Genomic DNA, 24,693 nt, shown 5'->3' with positions numbered 1-24,693 from the left:
CTGATTAAAGAAAATAGAAACAGCTCTAATCAACGGCAGGACTTTACCCAGTTGGTTTTAAATGGTGTGACTTTTTGCTGTATTAGAGGTGGGGGCAGGAGTTATTATCATCATCTATCAATCACATCTGAATCCAGCAGCACCCTAGCTGTTACACTTGCAATGTACTGCAGGCTCAAGATTAAATGGCATCTTCATGTGGATTCACATATTTGCATAACATAACAAGGCCGCCAGGGCTTTGAAGATTTTACCTCCCCAACGCACATGGCGGCATATCTGTCAAGGGTTAATTTCTGGTCACAGGCATGGGGTGCCATGCCACCCCAAAGCAACTAGAGCTGGAATAGCACACTTCCAAACAGCAACTTAGCTAGCCCTTAGTCCTCTGGCATGGCTATAACTCTGTCATTGCAACTGCCAGGTTTTCTGAAATAGGTAGCTGTAAATTTTGGATACTCTTTTGCTGTGGAAAGACAAGCCTGGAGAAATTATATTAAATTAGTATTTTAAAAATGAAACTAGTAGATTGTTTCAAGAGCATCTTTGCTGTGGAAAGATATAGGAAAACAATTCCCTTGGCAACTTTTTTTTCCTTGGCTCTGTCTTCAGGGACGTCAGGAGTGGATAGAGCAGTGTGTTTAAACCCTGGTCACAATTCTTTCCCCTGCGTACCATACTGAGTTCATCTGACCAACATATGAAGTGCTATTAACATATCATATCATAAGCACTCAACAGAGTTTGGCACTTTATAGCATCTCCAGCATCCAGCCGACATGACTGTTCGGTGTCTTGCAGGCGTCTGTTCGCAGTACATACAACAGAGATACTCTCTTAATTTCCATGGGCAGGGATGTCTTGGATACCCAGAATATCCCTTCTGTAACCACAACACTCAAAAATTTGCAGAGGGAATAAAATACACAACCCACTAAAAGTAGCTCAAATGTATTCCTAACCACACAACTTTTACATGTTTTGACACGGATTTGTAGAATGTGTGGTTTTTAGTCCAGGCATGGGATAGTAAGAAAGAGGAATCCTCAGGTCTACTTAGCTACATGCAGGCTCTGAATAGACTCTACACTGGAAAAGCAACTTCAAATTTCCACGCCCAGAAAAGCTGAATTCTGCAACCAGCGTAAATTAAGCAAATGAAACCAATTTGTGCATTTGCTTCTTTCACACTTTCTCTACTTCTGCGTGTCTTACAAAGGACTATTTGCTATGACAGGGGTAAGGTGTCAGAGGGACCCAAGGGTCAAGACCTGGTGTCCTGTGCTGCTCAGACCACTTCCGAAAACCTGGCTGACTATGCATTGCACTACAAGGATGCCACCTAGGCTGTGGTACTGGTTTCACAGGCCAATCCCTTCTCATCTAGGCCTATAAAGTCTTGGCCCCAAAACTCGCTCATTAGTCTGAACCTTCTGTCACTGTGACGGTTCAGCAGTTGACTTCTGGTGCCTTGCCCTTCCCCAAAGACTTCTCTGGAACATTTTGAAATGCTACATCAGATAATTTACTTAGAGATCATTATTAATTTTTTTTTTGGGGGGGGGAGAACTATGGCAGCAATCTTATGTCAATTTACCCGGGAGCAAGCTTCATTGTGGTTTTGCCTTGGCGTTCAACTGCCAAGAGCAGACACTGCTAAGAGCTTGATAGTCACAGACGCCCTGACTCCTAATCGCTGGACATCTTCCGCCTCCCTACTTTCTAAATTCATTTTGCATCGATTGCGTGCACACAATATATCCTCCCACCTTGAGAGATAGAAACCAGTCAAAATGGGCGGTGGGGGGCGGGGCGGCGCAGCAGCGAGAGAAACAGATTCTCAGAGATGCAGAATTCTCAGTCCAAAACTAACTTTTAATTCACAGCCCTGATTTTATGTGTTCCTGAGTTAAGGACTGGAGTGTTCTGAGACAGAGGAATGAAACATGAAGATGTTCCTAAACACTGGAGGCCTCAGCTAGAGCCTTCTTGTGCCTGCTTTTTATTAGAAACAACCCACCCTGCAGTCACAAATTAAGGCGTACTGAATGGAAGAATTGTTAATTGTGAACAGCTTGCCTACCTTTAGAATTTATTTTTTTTAAATTAAAAATTAAAAAGTGCCTTGTGATTCGAGAAGGGTTTTTTCCAAGCCCAGAAGAGGGGGTTCACAGGTCTAACACTGCAGATTCCTCAAGCCCGTTAGAGTAACTTTCCCGTGAGTGTAAATGTCTTCATCTGTGCCTCGATTAAGGTGCTTCACCATATTCTTCTCAAAGAGCAGCGGGTGGTAGGCGCCCATAGTGCAGGCTTGGTCAAAGAACTTCTGGTAGTAATGGCAAATGTCTGTCTGCCTTTTGGAAGGGAGAAACTCGTAAACATCCACTTCGTCGCAGAAGTTCATCATGAGAGCAATGCCTAGAAAGGGAGGGGAGAAACACAAAGGATCCATAAGAGAAACAGCAGAATGGGTGACTTGGAAGGCAGGGTTTATAAAATAATGAGGGGTGTGTGTGTGTGTGTGTGTGTGTGTGTGTGTGAGAGAGAGAGAGAGAGAGAGAGAGAGAAATCCTCAGCAATGCAGAGGGAAGAAAGGAGGTCTTCCTGATGTTTTCTTTTGTGTAGAAACCTAGACAAAAGGAGTCAAAGGCTCTACAGCAGGGATGGGGAAGCTGTGGCAATCCAGGTGTTGTTAGATTCTAACAACCACCCTGCCCAAGTAAGCAGGGCCAGTGGTGAGGAATAATGGGATCTTGGAATCCAGAAGGCCTGGTAGATATTGTTGAAGATGGCCTCTTTTCCGCCCCTGATTGTTGTAACTGAAGACTGTTCTATGGCTATGATTGCACCGGAATATGGATAGAAGTCATTTCTCTGCTGTATGTCGGAAACTGTATGAGAGCAAACTGTAACATAAAGCGTATGGGGAACTGCTTGTACCATTTTTATTCCCAAGCCAGAGCTGTGCCGCCATCTAGTGGGCTTTCCCCCTTAGGGGAACTCCCCACAGGTATGTGTAGTGATAGACATTCTCTTAACAAGCCACAATCACCAGGTTTTCTCACTCAGAGGCCTGTACATAAAAACAATATACAGTACCACAATACGAATGAAGCTGGTTGTAACACATGCTGAACTTGTGCAGGGGGGATTCCCTCCCCGCTCCTCTCCCCAGACAGCTGCTGTCCTTTGACCCTTGGAAAAATCCTGTGATGTGAGCAGGAGGTTTGAGTGCGAGGCGGAAATCAGGAGGAGGCTGCTTGCCCACCTCTGCCCTATCTCCCTCCTCTATTCCACCCTCCCTCCACATCACAAGACTTTGCTGAGAGCCCCAAGATGCTCAGGCCAGGGGGACGGGGGTCTTTGGAGACGGAAAGGTCAACTGCATACTCATGACTTATCACAATGTTGGTAAATCAAACACAACCATTGGCACTGCTTTTCATCTGCCTAGCTAAAGCACTTCCATTGAGGTCGACTAATGGCCAGAGGAGGCAAGTTCCTTTCCTAGAACAGTGGTGGGGAACCTTCAACCTACCAGACCCAAGGAGTGGCCATTTTGGGTGACTACACCCACATTTCCTGCACCTGAGATCAACATTGGTTGATAAGACAGCTACAGCCACTCCTGGGTTGGGGTAGCTGGACCACAGTTGTCCATGCGCTGGTAACCTCACGGTTGGACTACTGCAATGTGTTGTGTGTGGGGCTACCCTTGGAGTTGATCTGGAGGGGGCAGCTGGTGCAGAAGATGGCGGCCAGGTTTCTTTGGGGACTTGTACTGGCAACCAATCTGCTACCAGGCTAGCTTGGAACCAGGTTACTCGAGAGACCACCCTATCTGTTACATACTTAGTAGATTGCTGTGGTCTGCAGGAGAGATCTCCCACAAATTCCAAATATAGCAGAAGCTCATCCCTCAATAGCTTAGAGCAGGGTTTTTAGTGTGGTTGCCCCTGTCCTGGGAAATAGCATTCCTATCAAGATATGACTTGACTATTTACACTTTTTGGGGGGGTTGTGGAAATAGTTGTAGATATTTTTGTTCTGGCAAGTTTTCTCAACTGGATAAACAGGACAATATCACAAGTGTCCATTTCTTAGGGTTTTTAGTCTTGCTTTAAACCTATTTGTTGTGTTTTTAACAGTTTTAAATTATGTTATGTGTAAATCAGCTTGAGACAGTGGCTTAGAAGACAATTAAGAAATTACTTTTAATAATAATGGAAGTGAGCCTCTAACTAAGCCCAAGCACATGCAATTAATTGCATGTTCTTTCACTGTTTACACACAAACACACACATGCCTCCTTGCCTTTCTCGGTTTTTCCTTGTGTCAAATTTCAGATTGCAAAGTTCCTTTCAGGTGGGAGCCTCTCCTCTTGTCATTTGCAAATTGCCATGAATACTGTTAGCACTATATAATGATGGTGCTGAGAATTATGATACAATCTGTACCATGGGCTTCCGTGAATAGCAGTTCCTGGCATATTTATTTTCCACAATTCCTCAAAGCCATTTATGATTTATATTCATAACACATTACTGGAAAAGGTGCAGTTTTGATGATTAACAGTGAAAAACAGATTATATTTATCCCAAGGCAAGCTGTAGGGAAATGTTGACTGACAACTCTTCTGAATTTGCTCCACTGATGAGGGCAGCATCCAGTCATGCTTTGTGGACACCCTAAGAGGGAAATCATACCCCTCCCCTTTTCTGCACTAGCATGGAATAGGTTTGAGTCAAGCAGGGCTTCCCTGAAGAGCCCTACTGTCTTTGCCAGTCACAGGATCTCACTGCTCAGCAAGACAAGGCGATATGTGCGCCTTATCAATTCAAGCAAAGCAGCAGAATTCAGCTGGAAACATGTCCTCTTTTGTGTCAGAATCTTACTATGCCATAGTGCCATCTTGTGGGGAGAGTTTAAAAAACACACAGACGACTGTATTTATTCGAGTCTAATGCGCCATCGAATCTAATGCACACCTTAATTTTCGCAACATAATTTGGCCCCCAAAAAGTGCGCATTGGATTTGAGTAAATACAGTAATACTTAGGAGTGTGTGGGGGGGGGTAGGAAATGGCATAGGGTGGTAATGGAATTATCATTTTGTTATATTTAGTTGCAAGTAAGGTGTGTGTGTGTGTGTGTGTGTGTGTGTACCTGTGTTAAAAAAAAAAGAATGCTTCATCCAGAGAAAACCAGCTCAAGCTGTGTGCCAAACACTAACTGTTAGCTAAAGAAGAAAATAATAATAATAATAATAATAATAATAATAATAATAATAATAATATTTCCCTCTGTGTGCATGGTGCAAGTACAAGAGGCAGATCCTTGACCCAATAGTGTTTACACTAAGGAAGGAGAACCTGTGGCCCTCCAGATGACACAACACACCTCCCATCCTCCCTAACCACTGGGCATGCTGGCAGGGCCTGGTAGGAACTTGGATCTAACAACATCTGGAGGAACACGTTATCACCCATCCTTGGTTTGCAGTCAAAAGATGGAGAAAGCGCCAACAAGAGAATAATATGTTTGCCCAATATAGTGTCCTCCGGATGTTGGTGACCAGGCTGCTTGGGCCTGATGAGAATTGGGAGCCAACAACATCTGGGGGCACCAGGATGACTACCCCAGCAGTAAGGTATGCTAAAGGGTGATGTCAAAGGCTTCACTAAACAAGTGTGTTTTGAGGGAGGCAAGAGGGGTGGCAGCACCTTATAACAGAGGCCAGGGACAGACTGAAGTTGTAGAATGAGCATTTGTTAACAAATCTAGCAGTCTATTTTATGGGGAAAGGGATAAATGAGGGCAATGGATTGACCTCTATTTTCTCTTCCATGTCTCGGCTGCCAGACATGGCTGCCAGAGAGTTTATTCTACTGAATTTTTTGGATTCCTTAAACCCTTTTTTACTCCCTCGGCTCAACTGCCACCAACGTTTTGTTAGGTCAGAGGTTCTTACCTGGCTGTTTCGGCTGCTTTTCCTTTAATTTACAAATCTATATACTTCTGCAAACTGAGCTCCCCTTCTCTTACTGACAGGCACTCAACCGCCCACTCATAGTACAGAGAAGAAACCCAAGACCTGTTCTGCAAACAACGTACCAAGCATCCCTGAAGATGGAGGATTTGGCTGAATATCCTCTGGTGAGTTTTCTTGAAGAATATCCCAGAGCTGCCACTGCATGTGGGGATTCAGGATATAAAAAGGTTGTTCCGGGTGCCTTTTCCGATAGTTCTTGTAGCTTTTAAAGAAATCGTAGTCTGGTTTCTGGTACCACTGAAACCAAAAGCAAAAAGAATTGTGGCTCTTCTACAAATACTAGCAAAACTGTCTCCAAACAGAGAAGCCTCTCAAAAAAAAAAAAAATCACATCCCCACACCAAGCAGATGAACCCTGCCGAATTTCAGAAGGACAGCTGCAGTGGTTCTGCATGGGCTGCCTTTGCAGCTCTGAGGTGCATCACTTAAATCTCAAGTGTTTTGCGGGCAATTGGCTTGAAAATTGTAGACATGAGAGAGATGCTGCTAGACAAGAAATCTGCCGAACTACAGAGAAATAGATGCAGGGGTTGTTTGTTTTTAAATTGATTGTTTTTTGGGGGGGGAATAATTAAAGGGATGTGCTTTTATCCCTTTTTCTTTGTAGGCAATAATTCAATAGCTGCCCTAAGCCTTGGTGGAACTGTACACGGAGCATCAAAGTGTTTTGATTTGAGGATTAGGCCAATTTCAGGTACCTGGTGCATCTGGTGTCAGGTGGGAGGAGACACTAGAGTCTTTACAACCACAGAACCATGCATTTGCTGGACGACCACAAACTTCTCCCAGAATCCACTGCAATTCCAGGCCCTTATTTTAATATGTGCATCGCTCAAACGTACCTCGTGGATACCTGAGTGATATGGTGCTGGATCCCACACAATTAAGATTCCGGAATTATACTGCGGATCTGTAACAAACTTCTGTTCTTCTACAGTAATAAGCTGGGAATGACAAAAGAAGTGGTGATTAATACACGTTGCCACTTTGAAAAGCACAGGGGCGCCAGACTGCAAGGCTTTACTGGTGGCAGATGTCACTGGTTGTTGCAGGACACTGTTCCATGAGAACTTCAACTTTTTAGCTGCAGTTCCTTTTGAAACCAAGGGCAATGATCTTGATAACTAGGCCAGGATTGGTGAAAACAGTGGCTCCAAATCTAGACAGATCTAGTCATAGACATTACAGTAGGGTTAAATGGCCTAGTCACACATTCTCTTGAACTATTCTCAAATCAGGCTGAAGACCATGAGGTAGAACACATCTCTCTCTTCTGGCCCAGTGACAAAGAATGCTTGGGGCGATTTAAAAACAAGGTCAGCTCTGTTCACGCAACTATGAAATGCAGTGCAATAGCAGCATCAAAAATTCACACATCCTTTTCCTAGATATCATCCTCACCTCTGATCCAAACAAAATTATCGTGGATTTCTTTTTTTATAACAATTTATTAATTTCCCATGATTATCATGGATTTCTACAGTTTAAAAACCTGATGCTCAAGTTTACTTGAGCTGCATTTCCTGTTATCCAAAACCTCTATAGTGAAAAAATGAATTCAAAAACGCCTTCTGTACAGAAAATATCCTCTGCACATCTTTGATTACAGCAGCCACCAGGCACCTATATTCTCCAGACAGTGGCCTTCTTTGCACACAATGGTTAATGGCTTTCATATCATAGAATATGGAACTCAAGGGTCATCTACTAGCGCAGACGTCGGCAACCTCTGGCCCATGAGCCGGATGCGGCCCATGAAGGCCTTTTACCAGCCCACGAGCTGCCCGCCAACCGAGCCACTCACTCGGCAAGCCCCCTGCGCTAAACCAGCGCAGCATGGCGCGGGGACTTGCTGACCGGTGCTGAAAATCACATCTGCGCATGTCCAGACGCAGAAGATTGCGTCTGCGCAGGCGCGATTTCCGGTGTCTGGGCATGCGCAGATGTGATTTCCGGTGTCACGGACACGCACAGACGCGATTTCCGGCATCGTGCTGCGCATGTCCGGCCCACGGATGCTCTCCATGGGCTTGATCCGGCCCATGGCTGGATAACCTTGCCAATGCCTGTACTAGCGCAAGTGGCAGCGACAAGCCAAAGCTTGGCCTGTTGTAACATGCAAATGCCTGATTATGGGAAACAAACCATGATGTGAAGCTAAGGAGAAACTAGTGACAATCCAGGGTTCACAAACCTCATGGCTTGTCACTTCAGCTCACCTGAGGGGAGAAGCGAAGTGGGAACGATCTCTTTCGCAGTAATCCATAAAACAGGATTTACCATGACATGCGAACGAGACCAGTCTCTCCTCCACATCATATGCTCTTGATGGCACAGCCTCCCACCATCTCCCAACTTTTTCCTGACCATGAAGGTGGGTTATACACAGGTAGCCAACTCACAAAGCCTTGCAAAAGGCACCTGCAGGTTCCTTTCACCGTCAAGCTCAAAATCCATGTAAGTAGGGAGAACAGAAATATTGTTCTTATTTTAATAATTTATATACTCCTTAATCCCCACGTGGGTTCCAAATGGTTTACAAAGCATAAAAACAACAACCAATTGAGCAACTTTGTTAAGATACAGGGCAATTAGAAACACACCATAATTAAAGTGCACAATAAAACAGTCCCATTAAAACATTAAAATACAAATGACTGTTATTAAAATGTGCAATGGAACAGCCTCGTTAAAACAACGCACAAACTACAACAGCAATAAAGCAGGAGGCAAGGGTCAAGAGATCAGGGGAATGCCTGTGTATACCACCGATCAGCAATCTAGGGTTATTAAACAATTGGATTAGATTTCAATTTTTCTACTAGGGCCTATATTCTGGATCATCTTACTGGGAAATGAGCTTGTTACAAAGCAAGCTTACCCTACTCCTCTGCTTATCCTATGGTAGTCTGTGCCTGAGAAGGGGGTTTTGGTGTGGAGAGGATCAACAGACCCCATTACAGGAAGCTCATCATGCATGTTGAAGCAAACTGAGTTGCAACACTTTCTGGTAAACCTATTGTCTCCTTTACTGTAAATCTCTGCCATCTCCCCTTATCACTTGTGAGTTTAAAACAAACAGAACAGCACTCCTTCCAATTCACTCCTCCCCACAATTATTAATCAAGTAGTGTCAATGGCCTGAGGCTCCTTCCAGTAGAGCCCAAAAGATTACATTAATCCCCTACTCACCTGGAAACAGAATGATGGGGTTTTTTAGAAGCAATTTCTAAAGCCTTTAGACTTTTCCTGGCTGGCACCACTTTAAAACCTTTACTGCTCTTTCATGGCCAAGAAGACAAGAATTGTCTTTGTTTCTGTTTTAATTTTGAGCCAATTCGAGACCTGCTCCCTTTATTCTCCTTGTCATGTCCCAAACTCGTCCAATTGCTTTCTTCTGATCCTTGCCCTAAAACCTTTCCCAACACCCCATAACATTACTACCCCCTTCCTCCTCTGACAACCTCCCCTTCTCTTCCTAACGCAAGTCAGTCAGATCTCACTGGCCCATGTCAATGCATCCTAGAGTTTCTATACATTCCCAGGAATGCTTTAACGATAATCAATATAATTAACTCTTGTATTGGTCTTAACAACATCAGGGTCCTGGAAAAGACCCTGATGTTGGGAAAGATGGAGGGCACAAGGAGAAGGGGACGGCAGAGGATGAGATGGTTGGACAGTGTTCTCGAAACGACTGGCATGAGTTTGGCCAAACTGCGGGAGGAAGTGGAGGATAGGCGTGCCTGGCGTGCTCTGGTCCATGGGGTCACGAAGAGTTGGACACAACTGAACGACTGAACAACAACAAAAATTGTTCTTAAACTCTCAAACTTAGCCCATTACTAGGGTTATTTCTTCTGTTTATTGATTTACAGTAAGCAAGCTAATTCCCCACCTTGATGCAGTCAATTTACTTTTGATTTATCGCTGTTGTCTGTGTTAATGGCCGTGGGGTCAAATCCTGGCGTGTGCTCAGCTCTCAAAGTCAAATGATCCCAAAATATGCCCAGGCTGTGTGTGAGAATGGCAAGCTTGAGTGCAAATGGCACATTTCATTATTATTTTTAAAAAAGCCACTGTTACCATTACGGCTACCTTTAAAAGCAAAGTAAGTGATAAAGACTTGCATTAAACAGGACTTCATGGGCATGTCCAATACATGTTACTGAATGATAGCACTCTGAATGCCATGCCCTCTGTGTCGAAAGAAAAACATAATTCAGAAAGCACGAATCAGGAATCGTAACCTGTAAGCTAGACTGACCCGCTTCCAAAGCTTTTTATTCTGGTGGTTACAACTGCTGTGACTGAAATGTTACCCACAGAAAAGCCTCTCTAAATCTAAAGATGCTAGAAAAAAGGGGGGGATCTGGAGCATGGAGTCTAAAAGTCAACACAGGGGAGAATAGAGCAAGGAAAGAAATATGGAGACGTGTGAGTAAGAGGGGAAATGTATGTCTGTCCCAGTCACACTATCTTGGCTGACAGTACTAAGGCAAAGCATGGGAAAAACTGCATTCAAGTCATAGAATCATAGAGTTGGAAGAGACCACAAGGGCCATCCAGTCCAACCCCCTGCCAAGCAGGAAACACCATCAAAGCATTCCTGACAGATGGCTGTCAAGCCTCCGCTTAAAGACCTCCAAAGAAGGAGACTCCACCACACTCCTTGGCAGCAAATTCCACTGTCGAACAGCTCTTACTGTCAGGAAGTTCTTCCTAATGTTTAGGTGGAATCTTCTTTCTTGTAGTTTGAATCCATTGCCCCGTGTCCGCTTCTCTGGAGCAGCAGAAAACAACCCTTCTCCCTCCTCCATATGACATCCTTTTATATATTTGAACATGGCTATCATATCACCCCTTAACCTTCTCTTCTCCAGGCTAAACATACCCAGCTCCCTAAGCCGTTCCTCATAAGGCATTGTTTCCAGGCCTTTGACCATTTTGGTTGCCCTCCTCTGGACACGTTCTAGCTTGTCAGTATCCTTCTTGAACTGTGGTGCCCAGAACTGGACACAGTATTCAAGGTGAGGTCTGACCAGAGCGGAATACAGTGGTACTATTACTTCCCTTGATCTAGATGCTATACTCCTATTGATGCAGCCCAGAATTGCATTGGCTTGTCCCAGTCACACTATCTTGGCTGACAGTACTAAGGCAAGGCGTGGGAAAAACCTTTTGTACCCAAGGGCCACTTGCCCTCACAACCTTCCGGGAGCACATGCCAGAGATGGGTGGGGCCAGAAGCAGAAGTGGGTGGGGTCACAGGTGTCACACAACCAAGCCAGAAGTTTCTGTGCACATGCCGGCCACAGCCCTTTCTCCGAGCAGGCAAGCAAAAAGGCAAAAAAAAACATTTTTGTCTTTTGTCTTCACTTCCCACTGCTTCTTTGCACTGAGGTTTGGGGGCAGTTCTGCACGAACCTGCAAAAGTGTTTCTCCGTTAATTCCGCTGCCTCATTAATATCCTGCCACCAGATACTTCTGGCTATTTTTAGCACAGTACGTCCACACCAATACTGCTACAGCTTCACAATCCCACTTGCAGTGCCTTTCTGCCCTTCATCAGCTTGTGGCTAAACTGCTACCAGATTTACTTGTGTTCCCCTGTACAGCTCCTAATGAACTACTTTGTTACTTAACTGTTTGGGCTTTAGTCTGCCTTGCTAACTATGGACTTACATGCCTCAGTAATTCATTCTGTGTTAGCTATTGCACGGATGAACGGAATATCATATATCATATAACCGGCTTCTGTGTAAATGCTAATTTTCAGTTTAGCTTTCTTGTACTTCTGACAACAGGTGTGATTTACTCTCTTCCCACCACATGTTGTCCCCCCTATCAGACTACGGGGCAATACTGGAAGCGACACTTCCCACATGGAGGCTTTGACAGCAGAGAACACGAAGTGCCTAAGGATTAGGTTTCAGCTGCTCCATTCCCACCATCCTTCATAGTTTTAGGAAAAGGCCTCCGCCTCTTCCTGCTGCTCTAATCAATCAAGTTGTCTGACGGGGCCAGCTGCAGGAATCATGGCGTCCCTTTGGTGACACCACATATCCAAACCGGACTGCAGGCACAGAGGGTTGAAACGTTGCAGTGAAGAGGTCATTCGCAATTGCGGACGTGGTCCGGAGAACATGGGCTCCTCCTTGCATCGGATTTAGACTTTTAAATGGAATGGTGCCCAAGGGCGAGATCACTTTTGTTATAGGAATTTTAAGGTCTCAAATATAGAATTAAATATTCATCAATGCACACATATCTAAATATATGAACGATGTGTCTGAAATAGTATGGGAGAGCAATCCTGAAGCCATTTTGACTCTCCCAATGGCCTCAAATACTCCTCTGCAGTAAGGAAGGCTGTTATGTATTGAAGTTCTCACCCTAGGCCACTAGGGGTGTGTGTGTGTATATAGTTCATTCTGCTGCAGTTTTCACTCAGGTCCGCACATGCAAATGAAGGATTGAAAAGTGACGTTCAGGGATTGGGTAACTACAGAAAGTTGTTACTGTTGCATTGTAGCTGAGTTCTATATAAGCAGGCTGCTGAGCCCTTCAGCTCACTTCTGTTCCAGCCTGAGAATAAACAAGAGCTGCCTGAAAATCACTGTGTCGTCTGCTGTGTCCACCCACAACTTAACAGAGGCAAACGGGGGGGGGGGAGACTTCCCATTGTCTTTTTGCTTGCAAATCCTGTCTTAAGGGCATATTTGTGTATGAATAGGGTGAGCCTGTGACCTGGACTCAGGAACTAAAGTATTAACCTTCACAAAAGAATAGCCAGACTGCCCAGGTAATGGAATCGGTGACCATGATCAGCTAGCCTGGCAGACAGGATTTCTGCTGTAGACCGGCTCCTTCTGTGATAAAACAAAGTAAAAAACAAAACAAAACAAAAAAATCCTTCCAGTGGCACCTTAGAGACCAACTAAGTTTGTTCTTGGTATGAGCTTTCGTGTGCATGCACACTTCTTCAGATAAGTTATCAGCTCTCATGACCCAGAGCTGCCTGCCCCTCCCTGCTGGAGACCTCACTGTTTCCTCCGCTGGAAGAGGAGGTGCTGCTGGTCAGGTGGGGCCGGGGCTCTCTGTAACATCCCGAGAGCCCTTCCACAACCCTGCGCTGTGCCGGGGACAGTTCCCTGACACACTGGTCCATCTAACCCAGCATTGTTTAAACTGACCGGCAGTGGCTGTCTAGGGTTTCAGACAAGGGGGCATATCAAGCCCTATCTGGAGATGCAAGGGACTGAACCTGGGACATTCTGCATTCAGAACAGATGCTTTACCACTGAGCTTTCCAAGATAAAGGTATTTTAGATGGGCAAGTGAAGCAAAATCCATGCTGTGCTATGAATGACGAGAGTGTGTGTCTGCATTCTTTCTCCTTGCATTTTATCACTGGCCAGGGACACCGTTTAAAATCATCACAAAAGAGCAATGGTATTTATTTACCAAGAAATTACTGCTTTTCTTCCGACTGTGCCCTTAAGGGTTGTACAAGGACCTGGAATATCTGTGATCTCTCTTAATATTTCAGTCCTATTAAACTCCTTTGGTCTTATTCTTTGTCTGGCAGAGAATTCAGAAATGCCATTCAGAAAACCTAAAAGCATCCAATTCCAATTCTAGTCATTCTTGAATGAGTGAGCACTTTCCTTAGAGTAAATCCTATTGAACACATGGTGTTTGCTTTTAAATAAACATGCAAAGGGATCGTGCTGCACTGCTCATTTCCCTGTGGCCTACTCTGAAGGTCCTTCTCGCTTTCGCAATGTGTGAGCCACTGCAGCACGGATTTTTCATGCAGTGCATGGGCAATATCGGAAGTCTAGCACAGTGAAGGAGAGCAATGCTCCAACAAATGATTGCTGGCATGAGGAGAAGCCACAGCAGGAAATCCTGCCCCCATCCCTGCTGCCCACCCTACCCCCATCTCTGCCCCCTCAGGGGAAGCAGCCAGTGCCCACCCTGCCCCCATCCCTGGGTGGTAGCGTGCCTCCCCCCCAAGAACTACAGAGGCCAACCAGATGTGTGCGTGCCCCCCCCCCGCAAATGGAAGCCATAGAATCAGAATTGTCAAGTTGGACGGGACCTCAAGGGTCATCTAGCCCAACCCCCTGCGATGCAGCTGTCCTCTTCCAACGAATAAAATATTGGGAGGGGCAGGTAAGCCCCACCTCACATACCATATCAGCCTTTCTCAACCTGTGGGTCCCCAGATGTTGTTGAACTACAACTCCCATCGCCCCTAGCTTGGGGTTCACAGAAGATTCAGAATTTTTTTTTTCTTGTTTTCCTCCTCTAAAAACTAGGTGTGCCTTATGGTTAGGTGTGTTTTATGGTGCGAAAAATACGGTAGCTGTGACTTCCGGCGGCTGACGCCATTATGGGTGGTCGTGGGATGCTTCGGCTGCGAAGCACCCAGTTCATTCCGGGGGTTAGGAGCCCTGCAGCCGCATAGCGGGGCTCCGGTTGGGGTGCGGGAAGAGCGTCCCGCACCCTGGGCTCCCCGGCTGTGCCCGTTGTGGCTCCGAACCCTTCCCCCGCACCCCCTGTAAAGGGGGAGTGGGGGTGAAGGGACGACGGAGCCGGGCTATAGGGGACATGCCCCAACCGGGATGGAAATGCGGCGGCAAAGCCTGTGATGAGCGTCTAAGTTCTACCTGTCATTAAGGAGCTGATAAGAACCCAGAGGCTGTGAGTAATTGATTGACTCTTTGTTTTCCTGGAACGCTCTGGGGGAAAGAAGAAAGGCAGCCCGCCTCCCTCCCTTCGGCTGGTGAAAGAAATTAACTCTTTAAGTGACTGCTGCCACAACAATCAATAGAAAGTATTTGGAATTTGAAAACTGAGTCTGTTGAGATCTCCCTTCGGGGGTTAACTGGGGAAAAAATATCTCCGCTTGAAGTTTTGGTCTTTATACTCCGGCTTCGGAGAAATGGCGGCGACTTGGTTTGTCGTGGGAAAAATTTGAAACAAAGGAAGGAAGAGACAGGAACTGAAATCTGACACTCACCCTCTCTCTTAAAATGCTGGACTTCGCGCTCACACTGGCATCGAACTCAGATTTAAAGGATGAGGAAAAGCTCACTGTCTTGCAGATGGAATTGCTTAATCGGAAACTACAAGTCTTGAGTGGAATTATTCATAAAAAAGATCTACTTTCCACAGAGGAGGCTTTTCAAAAGTTCTACACAATGGAATCATGCCTTGGCAAAGAGCTGGGAGGGGCGTTTGAAAGATGGTCTGAGATGGCTGGGCAAATCCGGGAAAAGCAACCGGAAACGGGAAAACTTACAATATCCAGACTCCGAGGTGGCAGCTCGGGGGCAAGGGACATGGAATTAGAATTTTTACAAGAAGAAGAAGCAAAAGAAACGGAGGAGCCCAGAATGCTGATGAGAAACGCCCTGAGGCTCGATGCGGGGTTAGCTGTGGATGCTGCCTGGATCTGTGGACACTTGGAGGAAGACAATGGGAGATTTGGCGCTGGAGAAAGACAGAAAAAGACAATGGATAGAGGGGGAGTGGGTTGAAGTATTAAATGTATAATCTAAATGGTCTGCCATGGTATCCGAAGTCGGAGTGTGAAGTCTGTTAATGATAAGTTTATTTTAAATAAGTAAGGAGATATTGAATTTTAAGTTAAAAGCAGCATGATAAAGGACAGAAGAAATAAGTTTAGCTATAAGAATATTTGGTTATGATTTAGGGTATAATGCAAAGATTGAGATAAGTATGTTTTCTTTTTTTTTAAGTAAAGTTAAAAAAATTTTATAGAGAAAAGTTGTTAAGGAAATAGTATATTGAATTAAAACCAAAGGTGAAAAGGCGGGGGAAGTCAAACGTCAAGATTCAGAACTAGAAATTTTTTTTTGTAAGGTTATAAATAAGAAGAAGAATCCTGACTTTATGTGTATTTGTATTTGTTTTTGTATTTGTAGGTGTGGGGTTGGGTTTGTGTTATATTATGAAAATGCTAATAAATTCTGTTTAAAAAAAAAAAATACGGTAGCTGTAATGCAAACAGCATCATTAAAAAGCATGTCCACTATTTTGTTTTAATAGTAATACACGTTGTTTAAAAAGATGCTTGGCATTTGATGTTAACATTTATATATCATTTCCCCCTTTGTTTTTCAAGTTTCAGTAAAGGTAAATGTTCTGTAGAGTAAATAAATGTTCTGTAGAACATGGGCACAAAATTATTATCCTCCCCTCTCCCCTCCCCACACACTGTCAGGTGGTGCTTTTTTAAAAAAAAATCTGCTGTCCTTTTCACAGTGCAAAGACACTTTTCAGATATCGCTAAGGAAGGTTTAGAGGCAGGCCTTTTATGTTCATCGGCTGTGTTCTTGTGCAAAGGCAACGTAAAGAGCTGACAAAAATGATTCTTCTACTTTTTGCTGCTATTCTTACTTGCAAAAATTTTCAGGACAGAACAACAAAAACGAGATGAAGAAGCTCTCACTAAAGCCCTCAATATACACTCCTTTCTGTTGCTCCCTTAGCACAGCGCATACCATGCAAACGTACCTGGGAATTAACAAGGCGTATTGTGGTTTTCTGCCCTACATCAGCCTGATACCCTCTGGTAGGGGCTCCATTAAACCGCAGCACTGCATCGTGGTGATCTGAAAGCAGCGAGGAGGAAATGTAAATTGAAAGGCACCTGCTTGAGCAAAAGCCCCGAAGTTTCAAAAGTTTCTGTTTCCAGCTCTGGAACCCAACTGTGCCACTGCTTCAGAAGAAGCCAGTGAGGAGCATTTAGCCTTACCACAATCAAACTCTCCACTGTGAATGTGAAAACATTCCATCAGCCCTGCCACATCCCAATTAGCTCCTGCACTTCTATGCCATTTGAAAGAAATCCACTGTTAACAGTTAAAATTTCAGCAAAGGCAGACATGTGAAAGCTGTTTCACTTCCATTTCCAAAGTCAACTACCTTGTAAGGAGAGAGATCTCAAGCTGGTGTCTGGTAGCCGTTTTGGAGTGGATGTGGTTTAAGAGTTTTGGAGTGGATGAGACACTGAGGTAATAGACAGACAGACAGACAGAGGTAATATTGGTTGTGGGTACTGAAAAAGCAGAAGCAGGTACTGAGCCTGTTTTGGACAGGCTTAGTTTAAATTTTATGGATTTTTATAAGGTTGTCATATTGTTTTGATTTTCTTTTACACTGTCTATCACCACTGGGGATCCCTATCGGACAGGCGAATACTTGTATTAAAAATCATGCAAGCTGAGTTCAGGATGTTGCATGTAAAGGTAAAGGTATAATCCTTTCCAGATGCCTCCAATCAGCCCAGCTGGTATGGCCAATGGTCAGGGATAACATATGGAGGGCGTCATGTTAGCTACCCTTGTTCTTAGGCCTCCTTGTGACTTAATGGCAGAGGTGAGATTTCAATGCAAGGTTTAGACTTAGGCCTGCAATATTACACCTGCTCTAGAGCTAAACCTGTGCTAGCCCAAGGTTTTAAACACACAAGTACTTTAACCTGTTACTACGCCAATTCAAGCAATGCCTTGTCCTAATTTCAAATATAATACCCAATACCCAGTTTTAATGTTCCGGGATCCCACACTCACTTCCTACGAGACATCTGTGGTCACTGAGCAATGAAAGGCAGGAAGAGAGAAGAGAAAAGGTCTTAGCAGCAAATTCAATAAATTCAAAATTAAATAAATGAATAAAGTAAAAAATTGTCCAGTAGCACCTTAAAGGTAAAGGGACCCCTGACCATTAGGTCCAGTTGCGGACAACTCTGGGGTTCTGACGCTCATCTCGCTCTATAGGCCGAGGGAGCCGGCGTACAGCTTCTGGGTCATGTGGCCAGCATGCCTAAGCCGCTTCTAGTGAACCAGAGCAGCGCACGGAAACGCTGTTTACCTTCCCGCCGGAGTGGTCCCTATTTATCTACTTGCACTTGACGTGCTTTCAAACTGCTAGGTGGGCAGGAGCAGGGACCAAGCAAAGGGGGCTCACCCTGTCGCAGGGATTCGAACCGCCGACATTCTGATTCGCAAGCCCTACGCTCTGTGGTTTAACCCACAGCACCACCTGTGTCCCTTTTGTAGCCCCTTAGAGACCAACTACCGGTAAGTTTGTTCTGGGTATAAGCTTTGGTGTGCTTGCACACTTCTTCAGGTTTAATTCAAAATTAAATGTTTTTTCTAGCCCCGTAACCCTGAAACCCTCCCAAAGTCAAAGATTTCAAACTATATTTTGTTACTTCAAAAATGGCAGAGGAATAATGCAAACCTATTTCTTCCCCCAAATGGGATGACTTCATGGATCCTGCAGAGGACACAACTGCACACCGGCCTATCTGGCCCACTTCCAGGCTGATGTTCTTCTTTGGCAGGTAGATGTCCCATTCTGATGTATTGAAGGGCCCATCTGATGTGGTGATCATCCCAAAGTTCAGCTGCTTTCGGAGCTGGCACAACACTTTTTGGGGGCTGGATTTAGCAGCATATTTTGGTCCACTGTACTTCACACGGTATTTGTTCATATGCAAATAATTCTTCCTCACCTTTTGCAGTCTAGCGTTGAGGTTTCTGGACAAACTGTCCTTGTTCCACACTTTGATGGGACTTGGCAATTTCACAGGTTTTATGGCTAACTTACTTATTGCTGGCACTGCAGTGACGGCAACATGAACTTGAGATGCGTTGGTGGGCAAATGCAGCTTGTCTGTGCCATTGATGGCTTCATCCTGGACAGTTTCTTGTCTTAGGCTGTTCCACCTCCACTGCCTCACCTGTCCACGATTGGCTTGGTCTTCTGTTTTAAACGAAACATAAAATCCTCTTCGCGATTCCTTCCACAAACAAATGGTCAGAACCAAAATAAATGCCAGGAGGACGTATATCCATTTTCTAACAAAGTTGACATGAACCATAATGTATGATGCATCAGGTTAGGAAGATCAACTTCAGGTTGGAAGTTGTACCTAAAAAAAAAAAAAAAAGCATTAAACATGCATTTTTAAAATCAGGATGGGGAAAGAGTTCAAGGTGTGTAATCATTTGAAATCACCAAAATCAATATCCCGTTACACAATGTCCCTCTTGTTCCAGGTCATTGGCTATTATTTAAACAATCTGTGGCCTTTTAAACTGTGGGGAGTATTGTTCAGTTTGTTATGATGGTGTGTATTTTTGTGTTTTTACATTGTAAACTTCCCTGTGATCTTCGGATGAATGGTGGCATATAAATTTAATTAACAACAACAACAAAGATGACAAAGTCGAAACAAAATAGAAAATTCTTTCCAGTAGCACCTTAGAGACCAACTGAGTTTGTTCTTGGTATGAGCTTTCGTGTGCATGCACACTTCTTCAAGAACAAACCAAGAACAAACTCAGTTGGTCTCTAAGGTGCTACTGGAAAGAATTTTCTATTTTGTTTCGACTATGGCAGACCAACACGGCTACCCACCTGTAACTGGAACAAAGATGGCAATAACTCAACCTTCCTCCCACAAAACTTGAAAATTGCTTCAAGTCTTGAACAACCACTTAATAAAGTTTTCTTGTTATACAAATCAAAGCACATGTATAACTCACATTTCAATAACCTTTTTCCTTCTGCATTGACATAATAATCAAAACCAGTGTTGTATTATCAGTGTTTTTCAACCACTGTTCCGTGGCACACTAGTGTGCCGCGAGATGTTGCCTGATGTGCCGTGGGAAAAATTTGTTTATTTGATTCCTATTCAAGAGAATTACTTTATATATAGTCAATATAGGCACAGAGTTAATTTTTTTAACATTTTCTAATGGTGGTGTGCCTCGTGATTTTTTTCATGAAACAAGTGTGCCTTTGCCCAAAAAAGGTTGAAAAACACTGGTATTATGATGGACATGGGCCGTAGGTCAGGGCCTTGTTAGCCTGATCTATTGATCCAGCACTCAATTTCAAAATGGCCTCAATTTGAGTGACCAGGAAAGAAAAGTAAACAATGTGCAAAGGTCAAGCAGTGAAGGGGGGCAGTAGTGGGGAGCGGAGCAGGTGCTGCTGGATCCTCCCCGCAGCCTCCGTTCACAAAAACAAGTCTGCTTTTGCGAATGGAGGTGGCGGGGAGGAATGAGCAGCGTCTCCTCCGCTGCCCCCTGCCTCTCGCCGCTTGCTTGACAGGGAGCCTGCAGTAGCCTACTCTACACACTGCAGAAAAATCAGTCTGTAATGCTCCAGGGGTCTCTTGTGAGGCTCTGTCCTACACAAGTCACCTGACCAGTCACTCAGTTGGTCCCATAGATCCAGGTTTCCCTTAATGAAAGATAGATAGCAGTGGGCCTCTCCCTCTCTATGTTTAACTGTGTATATCAATACAAGGCACGTGGGGTGAGGCATGCTATCTATGCAGTTGTGTATATCAATACAGGGCACGTGCAGTCCAGCAGGCTGTTCCTAGAATCCACACAGAGCAGAACAGCTTCATTAACTGATGAATATTAAACATTTTTATTTTTATTTTAAAAAAAGAACTAAAGAACAATAAATAGTTTTACTACCCCAGCCTGGCATATGCAACTCTCCTCTTTGATTGCTACCCAAACTCTTACCCCTGGGTATTCGTGTTTCTCTCTCTCTCTCATCTTTGTTCCCGATACCAGGCTTAAACATTTTTTATTGTGAAAATCTTTTTAAAGTTGCTTTTAAAGGGCACCCAGGGTTATAAAGCAGGATGCAGTGGGCGCTCGGGTTGCGAACGTGATCCGTGCGGGAGGCCTGTTCGCAACCCGCAGCGCCACGTCTGCGCATGCGTGGGTTGCAATTCGGCGCTTCTGCGCATGTGCAAAGCACAATTTAGCACTTCTGCGCATGCGCGAGTGCCAAAACCCGGAAGTAACCCGGAGGTAACCCTGGTACTTCCGGGTCCAGCACGGTGTACAACCCGAAAAGGCGCAACCCGAAGCATCTGTAACCCAAGGTAGGTAGGTAGGTAGGTAGTTTATTTCGGCCATTTGGCCCATATCACATAGCAAAAACACATTCATCATAATACACACAAAATAAAACAATTTAACAAATTTAAACAATACATGTAACCCAAGGTATGACTGTATAAGTATCCAAAACATACACATAAAATTGCCTTCCTTCTCACTCGGTCTCAACACTTCCTCCAACTCCCTCTTCAACTGCCACTCTCAACAATCTACAACCTGTCATTCACAGTGACTTCACACAGCACTGTCAATCAACCTGCTGCTCACTCTACTGTCAACCAGTGCAATTCACGACCTAAGAAACTTGCATGGGCTTGGGCTGCAGCTGCACAGAGGGAGGGAGTGGAAATGTCTACTTATAGCGAATGTCTGCTTGGTGGTGGGATGTTCCTGGCAGGGACGACTCCTCTTGCTGGCTACGGCAAGCGAGTCCTTCAGAACTCTTCAGAAGCTCTCCAGGGGGAGGAATCATTCCACTTTACAGACTGGCAGAGTGAAGACAACTCCTCAAACCCCAAATTTGACAACTGGCAATGGCAACTCCAAACAAGGAACCAATAATGAAAAAGACAAGAAAATGAAGACGACAAACAGGACAAACACCAATGGTCTGGGATATGTAGGTCGCCGGCAGAAGCCCTAAGCCACCAATCTCACCCCAGGTGGAAAAGAGGCAGTGTAAATATTCATTAAAATGTTAAGGAGGAAAGAAATGTGGTTTAAATTCGATTTGGAAGATGAGAGGAAAACTGGAAATTATATGTTACTTTGAAGTCAACGGGGGGGGGGGGATCTGGGGAAGTCAATTTAAAAGATGAATTTATTGGATGTATGAATACCTGGCCCAGGAAAAGGGCTGGGCTTAAGCAATGATTTTAGTATAATATGAGGTTAAATGTGGAATTGGCTGCAGGAGCTTCCTGCACTCAAGCGGAAGCCGTGCTAGATGTTTGGCTTCCGAAAAACGTTTGAAAACTGGAACATTTACTTCCAGGTTTTCGGCATCCGAGGGCTGATTTATTTGACAACTAAGCTATTTGAGAACCAAGGTATGACTGTATTCACTGTTTGAGTCACCTCCTATGCTTTTCCAGGATGATGACAGCCATTTTAAAAATTGCAACTGTTTATAAGAAGCTGTTGTCTTTGTCCATGGAGTTTTCTTGGCAAGGATACTGGAGTGGCTTGCTAGTTCCTTCTCCAGGTGGATCACATTTAGTCTAAACTCTCCGCTATGACCTGTCCATCTTGGGTGGCCCTGCATGGCATAGCTCATAGCTTCCCTGAGTTATTCAAGCCCCTTCACTACGACAAGGCAGTGATCCATGAAGGAGGATGTGGATATGGAACAACTGATTGGTTCAAAATTGGGAAAGGAGTACGACAAGGCTGTATATTGTCTCCCTGTTATTTAACTTATATGCAGAATTCATCATGCGAAAGGCTGGACTGGATGAATCCCAAGCCGGAATTAAGATTGCCGGAAGAAATATCAACAACCTCAGATATGCCGATGACACAACCTTGATGGCAGAAAGTGAGGAGGAATTAAAGAACCTTTTAATGAGGGTGAAAGAGGAGAGCGCAAAATATGGTCTGAAGCTCAACATAAAAAAACTAAGATCATGGCCACTGGTCCCATCACCTCCTGGCAAATAGAAGGGGAAGAAATGGAGGCAGTGAGAGATTTTACTTTCTTGGGCTCCATGATCACTGCAGATGGTGACAGCAGTCACGAAATTAAAGACGCCTGCTTCTTGGGAGGAAAGCAATTACAAACCTAGACAGCATCTTAAAAGCAGAGATATCACCTTGCCGACAAAGGTCCATATAGTTAAAGCTATGGTTTTCTGAGTAGTAATGTATGGAAGTGAGAGCTGGACCATAAAGAAGGCTGAGCGCCGAAGAATTGATGCTTTTGAATTATGGTGCTAGAGGAGACTCTTGAGAGTCCCATGGACTGCAAAAAGATCAAACATATCCATCCTTAAAGAAATCAGCCCTGAGTGCTCACTGGAAGGGCAGATCCTGAAGTTGAGGCTCCAATACTTTGACCACCTCATGAGAAGAGAAGACTCCCTGGAAAAGACCCTGATGTTGGGAAAGATGGAGGGCACAAGGAGAAGGGGACGAAAGAGGATGAGATGGTTGGACAGTGTCTTCGAAGCGACTGTCATAAGTTTGGCCAAACTGCGGGAGGCAGTGGAGGATAGGGGTGCCTGGCGTGCTCTGGTCCATGGGGTCACGAAGAGTCAGACACGACTAAATGACTGAACAACAACAATAAGAAGCTGTGGAAAAGGTGATTTCATAAACCACCAAGAAAGCCTGAACGCAAGGTTATGGCAACCTTACTGAGATCATAGGAAATCTTCAACAGGGACAGACAGTGCTTATACCCTCTTTATTTATTTTTTTAAAAAGTGGGCAGTACACAGAAATTCTCCTTCAAGGGTGGTTTTTAAACTTTTTGGATACATCAGAAGAAAACATCAGAACAGAATACATCACATGCATGCAGAACCAAAAAAGGGAAGAAGACAACTCCCCTGGGAACTGCACATACATCAACTCCACCGGCTCATCTGACATGAAAAGGCACATTATTTAACCAAAAAGATTCCTAAAAATTAGTATTACTTTTGCATAAACTTCCATGGACAAGAGCTTTGTAGGTGTGACAGTTTTGCTGCATTTTTGCTCTGAATGCAAATATGCTGTCATCCCACTCTTTGCATGGAAATGTACTTAAAATGTTCATTACCAAAAGCGGTAAGCAGGCATATTCAGGGCCAGATTTAGGTTTGATGAGGCCCTAAGCTACTGGAGGTAATGGGGCCCTTTATATGTCCAGCTGTCCTTTGTCAACAACAAATTGTCACTGTTTTTTATGTTGAATATAGGCTACAATGGTACCTTAGTTTGCATACGTCTTGGTTTGCATATGTTTCGGACTACAGTGGTAATTCGGGTTAAGAACTTAATTCGTCCTGGAGGTCCATTCTTAACCTGAAACTGTTCTTAATCTTAATCTGAAGCCGCACTTTAGCTAATGGGACCTCCTGCTGCCGCTGCGCCGCCAGAGCACAATTTCTGTTCTTATCCTGAAGCAAAGTTCTTAACCTGAAGCATTATTTCTGGGTTAGCGGAGTCTGTAACCTGAAGCGTCTGTAACCTGAAGCATCTGTAACCTGAGGTACCACTGTACAAACACATCAAACCTGGAAGTGCATGTCCCGGTTTGCAACCTTTTTTTGGATTACAACCCATTTTTTATTTATTACGAACAAAAATTTTTGGAGGCCTCATTGGCAAAAGCGTGCCTTGGGTTACAACCTGTTTTGGTTTACAACGGACCTCCGGAACGGATTATGGTTGTAAACCAAGGTACCACGACAGTCATACCCCGTGTTGCGTACACTCTGTGTTGCATACCTTCGAGTTACGCACCTCTGTGGCGTTTCACCCCTAAAGGTTCTCCAAGGGTTAACTTGGCAGGGAGGAGATTGACCAATGGGAGCTCTCCAGGCAATTAGAGTGTGGAAGGATGGCAGTTAGAGAGGATAGAAAAGGCAGTTAGAGGTTGGAAGTGAGGCAGTTGAGTTAGGGAGAGATAGAGAGAGGGAGATAGAGCCAATGAGCAGAGCTAGAGCAGAGTGA

The 24,693-nt window shown here is 44.5% G+C and overlaps 1 protein-coding gene across 2 annotated transcripts in view; it reads right to left on the bottom strand.

Annotated features, from left to right (window-relative positions):
- Positions 1-1,854: 1,854 nt before the first annotated feature.
- ST6GAL1 (ST6 beta-galactoside alpha-2,6-sialyltransferase 1) overlaps positions 1,855-24,693 on the bottom strand; it is a 68,589-nt gene continuing 45,750 nt past the window's right edge. For both annotated transcript variants that reach the window (XM_033150218.1, XM_033150219.1), the window contains exons 3-7: positions 18,335-19,028; positions 16,604-16,701; positions 6,895-6,996; positions 6,115-6,289; positions 1,855-2,418 (exon numbers count right to left, since the gene is read on the bottom strand). In XM_033150218.1, the coding sequence (XP_033006109.1) occupies positions 2,177-2,418; positions 6,115-6,289; positions 6,895-6,996; positions 16,604-16,701; positions 18,335-18,977 (1,260 nt within the window). In that variant the 5' untranslated portion in view covers positions 18,978-19,028 and the 3' untranslated portion in view covers positions 1,855-2,176. The remainder of the gene's footprint in view (positions 2,419-6,114; positions 6,290-6,894; positions 6,997-16,603; positions 16,702-18,334; positions 19,029-24,693) is intronic.

The sequence above is a fragment of the Lacerta agilis genome, chromosome 5, assembly GCF_009819535.1.
Source record: "Lacerta agilis isolate rLacAgi1 chromosome 5, rLacAgi1.pri, whole genome shotgun sequence".
In the NCBI taxonomy this organism is placed as follows: domain Eukaryota; kingdom Metazoa; phylum Chordata; class Lepidosauria; order Squamata; family Lacertidae; genus Lacerta; species Lacerta agilis.
Note: the sequence above shows the minus strand (reverse complement) of the source record. Positions and strands in the feature narration are given on the sequence as shown.